The sequence below is a fragment of the Cynoglossus semilaevis genome, chromosome 8, assembly GCF_000523025.1.
Source record: "Cynoglossus semilaevis isolate Cse_v1.0 chromosome 8, Cse_v1.0, whole genome shotgun sequence".
Lineage (NCBI taxonomy): Eukaryota > Metazoa > Chordata > Actinopteri > Pleuronectiformes > Cynoglossidae > Cynoglossus > Cynoglossus semilaevis.
Window position 1 is genome coordinate 29,478,043 of NC_024314.1, and position 10,336 is coordinate 29,488,378.

At 52.8% G+C, this 10,336-nt stretch overlaps 1 protein-coding gene across 1 annotated transcript in view; it reads right to left on the reverse strand.

The window, feature by feature from the left end:
* The window catches only part of nav3 (neuron navigator 3), a 103,403-nt gene that overhangs the window by 20,807 nt on the left and 72,260 nt on the right, over positions 1 to 10,336 (reverse strand). Inside the window, exons 8-14 of the mRNA XM_017034053.2 lie at positions 9,063 to 10,167; positions 8,820 to 8,935; positions 5,119 to 5,227; positions 4,348 to 5,048; positions 3,615 to 3,723; positions 2,555 to 2,965; positions 1,449 to 1,562 (exon numbers count right to left, since the gene is read on the reverse strand). Coding sequence (XP_016889542.1) covers positions 1,449 to 1,562; positions 2,555 to 2,965; positions 3,615 to 3,723; positions 4,348 to 5,048; positions 5,119 to 5,227; positions 8,820 to 8,935; positions 9,063 to 10,167 — 2,665 coding nt within the window. The remainder of the gene's footprint in view (positions 1 to 1,448; positions 1,563 to 2,554; positions 2,966 to 3,614; positions 3,724 to 4,347; positions 5,049 to 5,118; positions 5,228 to 8,819; positions 8,936 to 9,062; positions 10,168 to 10,336) is intronic.

Sequence of the window (10,336 nt, forward strand, 5' to 3'; positions counted from 1 at the left end):
AACACACCCCCCCCCATCCCCCACCACATCATCATCACCATCACCATCATCATCTTTGTCGTCATCAGGTTGTTGACGATACTCAGACCTGGTAGTAATCCCAGTATTTTGCAGTCACATTAAATACTTGTGTACTGGTTGTTGACAATACTCAGACCTGGTAGTAATCCCAGTATTTTGCAGTCACATTAAATACTTGTGTACTGTGAATACTGCAGTAGTATTCTGTCCTGTAGTCTGTACTGGACACACCTTAACCTCACTGACACGACACCACTCACCTCTGATCGTCTGTCGTCCTCCACTGACCGTCCTGCCACGCCTACGTTCACAGGATCTACAGCTCCACCTGGCTGAGGAACCAGGAACTTTGAAAAGTGACGGAGTCCAAAAATGTTCCTCTCTCCCACACTTTCACTGCCAACTGCTGCTGCCCACTCCCCTCCCCCTCCTCTTATCCTCCCCCTCCTCACCACAGTCAGCCCAGCTCTGACAGACGGAGTCCAACGTTTCTTCAGCCGCGATGATGAAGATGATGAAGATGATGAAGATTAGAAGAGGACGACCTCACGGACCTGAAGCCAATCAGAGAACGGCTGCTCTGCTAGGACGGAGTTGGGACGCTGTCTCGTCGGTGCTGGGGGGGCGGGGTCTCATGCATAACAGGTGAGGTGGTCCCTGAGGTTGGACATTATTTATGACCTTTCTTTCTCAACCACCGAGAGTGGAGCAGCAGAGAACAAAGGAAAGATCACGTCCTTTTAATCGGTTCCACGTCAGTGCACAAGAGTACCACCACGCTGAGCAACACTGGTGTTTGAACTTAGAAGAAGAAGAAGGAGGAGGAGGAGGAGGAGAAGGAGAAGAAGAAAGAGGAGGGGGAGGAGGAGGAGGAGGAGAAGAAGAAGAAGAAGAAAGACCAGTGAAGTGTTTTCTTTCTGGGTGAATCAGTTCCTCAGTTTTATCAGGCCTGTGTTGAAGGTCAATGTGGCAGACTCCCCCCCCCCCCCCCCCCCCCCTCCTCCCCCCAGATTTCATCCTGACATGGTCGTGGACCTGGTGCAGGTGACGGGGGCTGTGGTGGGTCAACAGACCGTGTGTCTGTTGATGTCTGTGACAGATCCAGTGAAGTGTTTTCTTTCTGGGATTAGAGTTTGGACCTCAGGTCAGAACCAAACCACCACGGAGCTCTGCATGTGACCGCAATCACTGAGGAACAATATGTTACCAGCTAGAGTACTACTGAGTACTACTGAGTACTACTGAGTACCACTGAGTACTACTGAGTACTACTGACTAGAGACAGAGCAGAGAAAATCAGGGCAGTTACTTATTCATGGCCTGAGTCTCATCCAAGTTTCATGAGACTAACCGGCCCCCTATCAGGCTGCGACCCAGTGTTTGGTGACCTCTCGGGGTAACCCCCCCTCCCTCCAGCCCCCCCTCACCTGTCGATGTCCCCCTGCATCTCTTTGCTTCCTCTCTGGGACAGGTCTCTGGACGACGTCACGTCTGATCTCCCTGTGTTCCTGGTGTAGAGCAGACCTCCATCTGTCAGGTACCTGTGAAGACAGGGGGCGATACAGCCTGGATGAAGCTGGTTAACCACTAGTTAACCACTAGTTAACCACAAGTTAACATCTCTGTGGACAAGAAATAACTAGTGTGAGTATCACAATGTCTGTGCATGTGCTAGTTAGTGAGTAGTAGGAGTAGTAGCAGCAGCAGTAGTAGTAGTAGTAGTAGTAATAGTAATAGTAATAGTAGTACTAGTAGTAGTCACCTGTGCTGATTCAGCGCCTCACAGTGTCCAAAGGCAGTCACTGTCTCATCTGTCTGACGGCAGATGATTGATTTCAGGTCTTTTTAAGGCATTTCCAACAAAGGCCAACCCTGGTGGACATCAGTGAGAACTGCATGTCAACGACCGTGGACATCAACTTCAACGGATGGATGTGGAGGAGAATGTTTTTGACTTTTACGTGTTCATCCACCCGTTTATTCTCTATCACCTAATGCTCTCAGGGTGTTGGCTGTGGTGGAGTAAATCCCAGCAGTCATCAGGCGAGGGCGCTGTTACACCCCAGGCGTTTAACTCACAATCACACCTGACGTCGGTTTAAACTAATCTGGACCTGAAGAAAACCACAGGGACTCGAACCACCCCCCCACCATGAATGGTAGTAGTTCCTGTGCCTCAGTGGTATGCTAAGAATGCTAGGCTAGGCTAACTAGCTAGGCTAGTGTGTGATGGTGGATGAGGTGACGTCAACAGTCACAGCTTATTTCCTGAAGATTTTATTTATTATTAATAAACTGCTGGTGTTAGAACAGGGTTAACTGGTTAACTGGTTAACTGGTTAACTGTTGTTAAAACACTAGTATTATTGGACAGTTAAAGTTAAACGTAGTAACTCAATGTTCCTCACAGTCAATGAAGGATTAATCACAGGTTTTGTTTTTGTTGGACATGGTCAGTAATAACAACCAGCTGAAGTTAGTCGGTGAGTCAAGTTAGTCGGTGAGTCAGTGAAGGCTAACGTGGTCGTCCTACCCGCTGGTGACATCATCCGTCCGTCCTTTGCTCCCCAGGATGTCCCCATCACTCATGTACCCTGTCACCTCCATCTGCCTCCTGCCTTCCAGCCCCGCTCCTTCTCCTTTCCCCTTCTCCCCCTGCTCTGTCCCCCTCAACCCTGCAGATCGTCTCAGGGGGGCGCCGTACACAAACCTGGCAGGGTCCGAGGGGCCGCAGTAGCGCCCCGTGGCGGGGGCGGTGCCGGTCGGGCCTGGCCTCGGCGCAGCATACCCACTGGGAACGGAGGGGGCGTCGCCCGCCTGGAGACGAGGGGTTTGGGTCTGACCGAGTCGCCAGGCCATGGGGGAGGAGCGGGCGGTGAGACCTGGAAGACCACGCCCGTTGACCTCAGTGGTGACTGTGGTGTCAAAGGTCGTCTCTAAAGTACTGCAGAGAAAATAAGTCAGACGTAAAGTTCAGTGTTGTTGTTGTTTCCACACAGCGTCGTTCATGTGAGACTGGAGTTCTGGTTCCACCAGGAGAACGCTGCCAACACCTGAATGAACTGGGCCTAAAACCAACAAATGTTCCAGCGCTCCAGGTACCGATTCACCAGACTGAACATGGTGGAAGGACAATATTGATTGATCTGTCTTCACACACACACACACACACAGCCATCTGTCTTGGCTGTCAGCAGCCTGTCCTCCGTCTTTGCACTCGAGCCAAAGACACAGAAACAGACGGAGACGCAGGGACGTGGACTGGGAGTTAAACCAACAAACACGGTGGTTTTTATTTTGGTCTTAACTCAAACCTGAGTCTGTGGAACAGTCAGTCCTGCACCAGTACTGACGAGTCTTCATCCATCGTACAATAATAAGCTGCTGAAATAATCCTGAGGTTCAGATTCTAATCTGTCTGATGATCAAACCCAACACCACGACTCGGCCGCTGCACTTCTGTGGACCCCCTTATGGTCACGCACCCACTGTTGAACACCTCTGGTGACAACTTTGAGTGTAGATAAAACCTGACTGTCATTTCACCAACAACTAATTTGACTCCATTAGTGAGTCCAGCGCCACCTGTTTACCTGTGGCTGATCTGCGTCCCCCGTAGGCTGGACATGGTTTCTTCCAGGTTCTGCCGCAGGTCAGCTATGTTCTTCACTGTCCTCATCCGTCTGGTCTCGGGGTCTTCTCCTGGAGGAACATTTATTTAAAGGTCATTAGAAGAAACAGACACCAGGGGACACGGGGGACAGAGAGGACACACACATGACCGTCCATCAGGTCAGGTGTGTGTGTTAAGGTTAATTTTCTCTAGAAAACTGCCCAGGGCTGATGTTGCTGGTGACCAATATTAACTACCCATGTGACCAGTCTTTAACCACAGCAGGGAGTGGAAAGTACGACCAAGAAAGAAGAAACACCACGAGAAAACAATCGGTTCCAGGAAATACAGCAGTCGGATGATTCTGATTTCATGACAGGTGACTCCAGTTACTGGCTAACACAGAAGCTAACACAGCAGCTAACACAGCGGCGAACACAGCAGCTAACACAGGGGCTAAAACCGCCGCTAACACAGGGGCTAAAACCGCCGCTAACACAGGGGCTAACACAGGGGCTAACGCAGGGGCTAACACAGAGGCTAACACAGTTAGCATGTTATTTAAACTGTTTCCATTCATCCGTTCCTGTCGTTTTTTCAATCCCAACAACAGCCTGGCTGACTGGACCTGACTGGACCTGGACCTGGACCTGGACCTGGACCTGGACCTGGACCTGCTGAGCCGACAGAGAGACGTGGGGACGTGGACTTACGTGTGTGAGGCTGCAGCACCTGCTCCAGGTCACCTAACATGGTCATGATCATGTCCTTGTCCAGCTGAGCTCTCCCCTCACGAGGACCTCCCTCCGACACCTCCTCTTCAGCCCAACCCTCTCTACTCCTCCTCCTCCTACCTCCTTGTTTTGTGCCAGGTCTGACCTCCTTATCAAAAAGGCAGCTACGCCCGTCGTCTTCCGTCTCCACCTCCACTCTGGACTTCTGCTGCAGCTCGGTCCGCGAGTGACCGCCGTGTGACGCCTGTTGCGGCCGTGCCCCGGCGGCTGAACCTCGCCAAGGAACTGGGATGAGGGAGTGTTCTGACTGGGAGAGAGTCTTAGTGAGAGTGAGGGGGAGGGACAGGGACTGAGCTCTGGTGCCACGGAGACCTCCAGCTCTTCTCACCACCTCCTTCCTGGGGCTGGTCTGCAGACTGCTCGCTGCCCTCTGTGTGGACGGTAAGTACCAGGAACAGGTCTGCGTCTGGGAACCGCGAGGCCGCGGCTCGTCAGGCTCCGGGGAGTAAAGTCGCTGCTCCCCATCACTCAACAAGGTCAAATTAGTGAGTGAGCGCTGCTTGGTCCGCAGGTTGAGGTTGTCGGTGGGGGGGTGAGGGGTCCTCCGAGCTGGGCTTCCCCCCTGGTAGAGGGAGAACTCGGCCCCTCTCTTCATCTCTGCCCACAGCGCCTCCACCTGGCTTCAGATGATGTCGTCGTCTTCAGGGAGTCGACAGATCAAACTGTGAGGTTTGACTTCTACATCCTGACACGTCACCACGCAAACAGATGGAGGACAAAGGACCCAGAGGACGGAGGACGGAGGGACGCGTCCCAGTGTCCCCCACTGAGGTCCAGGCTGCGGCTCTAGACTTCAAGGCTGAAGGGAAAGCAGACAAAGGGCAAAGAGCAGAGAGGACGTCTGTCTCAGAGTCCAGGTCCATCATGGAGACGTCCAGGGCTCATGGTCCCAGACCCCGGTCCATGTCCTCCTCTCTGTCTTCTTGTTCTTGTGCTCAGTCAGGGGCGTGGATGATGAAGCCGCTCCATCGCTCCCTCATGCTCCCTCATGCTCCCCCGTCTCTCAGTCAAAGACACTTGGCTTCTTTTCTGTCATGCCTCCGTCCGTCTCCCACCTGCCCCTGATACCCAGACAGTCCGTCCTCCCTGGACGACGAACCGGTGGTGAAGCCGGCGAGCGGTTGATACGGCAGTCTGCCTGTTCATTCCAGCACGGAGGCTGCAGCACTCCCTCTCCCCCTCTCTCTCCCTCAGCCCTCCCTGCCTGTGCTCCTCACCTACTCTTTTCTCTTTATTCTCCCTTTTTTTCTTCAGTGCTTTCTCCTCAGGTCTTTATCTTTTTCTCTCTCTCACACCCTCCTCCCTCTCTCACTACGACGGGGGGGGGGGGGGGGGGGGGTTTTTTGACATGGCACCACGCNAGTGGGAGCCGCTCCATCGCTCCCTCATGCTCCCTCATGCTCCCCCGTCTCTCAGTCAAAGACACTTTGCTTCTTTTCTGTCATGCCTCCGTCCGTCTCCCACCTGCCCCTGATACCCAGACAGTCCGTCCTCCCTGGACGACGAACCGGTGGTGAAGCCGGCGAGCGGTTGATACGGCAGTCTGCCTGTTCATTCCAGCACGGAGGCTGCAGCACTCCCTCTCCCCCTCTCTCTCCCTCAGCCCTCCCTGCCTGTGCTCCTCACCTACTCTTTTCTCTTTATTCTCCCTTTTTTTCTTCAGTGCTTTCTCCTCAGGTCTTTATCTTTTTCTCTCTCTCACACCCTCCTCCCTCTCTCACTACGACGGGGGGGGGGGGGGGGGGGGTTTATTTGGACAGTGCACCTGTGAGATTGCAGCCCCTGCAGAACCTGCTCCCTGCACCCAGACTTAATTAAAGACAACATCCAGCCCTGCAGCTCATCGTGGACCAGCAGCACAGCAGATGGAAAAAAAATGTCACCATCCGTCACTGCAAGTGTTATTAGCCCCTCCTCCTCGTAACTGCCCTCCGCTAAATAATCACCTCCTTGTTTCCACAGGTCAGAGCACAGAGAAAACAAGAAGGTGATCTTTTATTTAAATGTTTCAAACAAGTCAAACATAAAGATTCAACCGACATATATTGTACATATACTGGACAATATATGTCCACAACACAGCTTCAAAAACCCTCTGTTGACGGACGTATAAAAGCTAACAACATGCTATTGCTAATGCTAGTCACAGACCAGACAACAGGGTGATAATAGACTGTATAAAGAACAAACACCCCCTGGTGGCCAGTACTACAGTGTACAGAGGACCACCACCATCTTCATCATCTTCATCATCATCATCATCATCATCATCTTCATCATCTTAGTTCAACAACTCAGTGTCGATGGTACCAGCACTGGTCACATGGTAACCTCTTCTCTACGTCTGCATGAAGACGTTGGAGAAACAAACAAACGTGAGCTGACCTGTAAACACACGAGTGTGTTTGAAATGGACCTCAGATAATGGGAGTGGTCAGTGGAGTGGTCAGTGGAGTGGTCAGTGGAGTGGTCAGTGGAGTGGTCAGTGGTCTAACTTTACCCTGAAAATCACAGACTGTGGAAAATCCACAAACAGAGTAAAATGTGTGGAATGTCTTGACCGACCTGACGGCCCTGAACCTGTCATCACACTGTTGTTGTTGTTGTTGTTGTTGTTGTTGTTGTTCCCAGAGCTTTGAACACAACGTCTGTCACAACCTCTCCTCCACCATCTCCTCCACCATCTCCTCCACCATCATCTCTAAAACGCTCCTCTGACCCGGTCCACTCTGGTCCACTCTGATCCACTCTGATCTCTACTAGTCTGGTCTGTCTCTAACCCTCATCTCCTCCACCATCATCTCTAAAATGCTCCTCTGACCCGGTCCACTCTGATCCACTCTGGTCTCTACTAGTCTGGTCTGTCTCTAACCCCAACATCACAGTAGATCTCACCTCTGTCTGAGTGGACTGTGGTCACAGAACTGTTCACACCAGTTCTGTCAGTACCAGTGGTGTACTACTCCCAGTTGTGTACTACTACCAGAGGTGTACTACTACCAGTGGGACTACTACCAGTGGTGTCCTACTACCAGTGGTACACTACTACCAGTGGTAAACTACTACCAGTGGTACTGCTACCAGTGGTGTACTCCTACCAGTGGTACTATTACCCGTGGGACGACTACCTGCGGGGTACTACTACCAGTGGCGTACTACTACCAGCGGTGTACTACTACCCGTGGCGTACTACTACCAGTGGCGTACTACTACCAGTGGGACTACTACCAGTGGTATTCCTCCCAGAGTTGTACTCCCACCAGAGGTGCACTACTACCAGTGGTATACTACTACCAGTGGCGTACTACTACCAGTGGCGTACTACTACCAGTGGTAAACTACTCCCAGTGGTACTACTCCCAGTGGTACTACTACCAGAGGTGTACTACTACCACTGGTGTACTACTACCGGTGGTACTACTACCAGTGGCGTACTACTACCAGTGGGACTACTACCAGTGGTTTTTTACTATCAGAGGTACTACTACCAGCGGTGTACTACTACCCGTGGCGTACTACTACCAGTGGAAAACTACTACCAGTGGTGCTACTACCAGCGGTGTACTACTACCCGTGGCGTACTACTACCAGTGGGACTACTACCAGTGGTGTGCTACTACCAGTGGTGGACTAATACTAGTGGAGCACTACTACCAGTGGTTTTTTACTATCAGAGGTACTACTACCAGCGGTGTACTACTACCAGGGGTGTACTACTACCACTGGTGTACTACTACCACTGGTGTACTACTACCGGTGGTACTACTACCAGAGGTGTACTACTACCAGCGGTGTACTACTACCACTGGTGTACTACTACCCGTGGCGTACTACTACCAGTGGGACTACTACCAGTGGTGTGCTACTACCAGTGGTGCTACTACCAGCGGTGTACTACTACCAGGGGTGTACTACTACCACTGGTGTACTACTACCCGTGGCGTACTACTACCAGTGGGACTACTACCAGTGGTAAACTACTACCAGTGGTATTACTACCAGTGGTGTCCTACTACCAGTGGTATTACTACCAGTGGTGTACCACTCCCAGTGGTACTACTACCAGAGGTGTACTACTACCACTGGTGTACTACTACCCGTGGCGTACTACTACCAGCGGTGTACTACTACCCGTGGCGTACTACTACCAGCGGTGTACTACTACCAGGGGTGTACTACTACCAGTTGTGTACTACTACCAGTGGGACTACTACCAGTGGTGCTACTACCAGCGGTGTACTACTACCCGTGGTGTACTACTACAAGTGGTACTACTACCCGTGGCGTACTACTACCAGCGGTGTACTACTACCCGTGGTGTACTCCTACCCGTGGTGTACTCCTACCCGTGGTGTACTACTCCCTGTGGTGTACTACTACTGTACTACTACCTGATATTTCCTCCAGGCACTGCTTGGCTGTCTTGCTGTACACCAGCTCCCCCTTGGTGGGGCTGAGGCAGGGGTCTGCTGGGACCATCATGGTGCAGTCGTTTTCTGAGAAAGTTCTGAAAGAACCAACAGAGAACCAACGGGTTAACAGTGTGTTAGCAAAAGAGGCTAATTTAGCCACTAACCACCATCAGGTTTTCAAGGTGAAGGTGAAGGTGAAGGTGAAGGTCCTCTCCAGCTCACCTGTACATGAAGGGGGCCACAGTAGCAGTGTTGGGGTGGTTGTGCTGCTGCTGCTGTGGAAGTTGAACCACTCCATTTCCTCCCAGAGCTCCTCCTCCTCCTCCTCCTCCTCCTCCTCCTCCTCCAGACAGGGCGGAGGTGCTGGTGGAGGAGGTCAGGCTGGTCCTTTTACCCTCTGGGCTTCCAATGGAACGTTGCATATAAACACTGCCCCCCTTGGTCAGCTTGTTGCCCTTCTCCCCCTCCCCCCCTCTCATGTTGCCGCTGCTGTTCAAGGCAGACTGGCCGGGGGTCTGGGACTGACCCTGTGGTTTTGCCGTTGTTGTCGCTGAGGGGGCTTTGAGTCCAGGTTTGGGGATGCCACTGGAGGCGGGGGCAGGGCCTCCGTCTTTCTTCCCCGATGAAGGCTTCCCACCCTTGGGGATGAGGCTGGCGATCTTGGACGTCTTCTTGTTGGAGTCCACGAAGGTCTCATCTTTGGACGGAGAGTTGTCCTTGGAGGACTTCCCAGACCTGCTCCTGTCCTCCTTGTCTTTGGGGGGGGCCGCGGTCCGACCGCTGTTGGCAGAAGATTTAGAAAAAGACGAGGACGGCGATGAAGTCTTACTGGGTGGATTGAGTGAGGATGGGGGGGTCCTGGTGGGCGTTTGTTTGACTGCAGCACTGCTGCACACCAACCCGGGGGGCGTGGCTCCATCCTCGCCGTACTCCGACAGGTCGTCCTCCTCCTGCAGAGCCATCTCTGCTACAGACGGTGACGCTCGCGACGCCGACCTGGGGTTGATCAGACGAAACTTGTCCAGCATGGACCTCTGAGGACCGCCCCCCCCCACACCGACCCCCAGCTTTGAGCCGTCGCTCCCATGTGACTGAAGTGCGTCTGCAGCCGGGGGGGGGTGGTTGGTGGAGGTGGAGTGGGTGGGACTGGCCAACATTGAGGACGTGGCACTGTGTTTAAGGTTCATCGACTTGCTGCGCCAAGATTTACCACCAGGGGGGGAGGGGATGGCAGAGGCCAGCTGCTGCCCACTCAGACTGGTGGGAACTGCCCCACTGATGTTGCCCCCATTCATCCCACTGGGCACTGGGATGCCCCTCACTGCCTCTACAGAAGACAAGGAGAGAAAATGTGAAAAAAAAGGTCTGACTGTCTGTCTGACTGTCTGTCTGACCTACTGTCCGTCCGACTGTCTGTCTGTCTGTCCGTCTGACTGTCTGTCTGTCTGACTATCTGTCTGACTGACTGTCTGACTGTCTGTCTGTCTGTCTGTCTG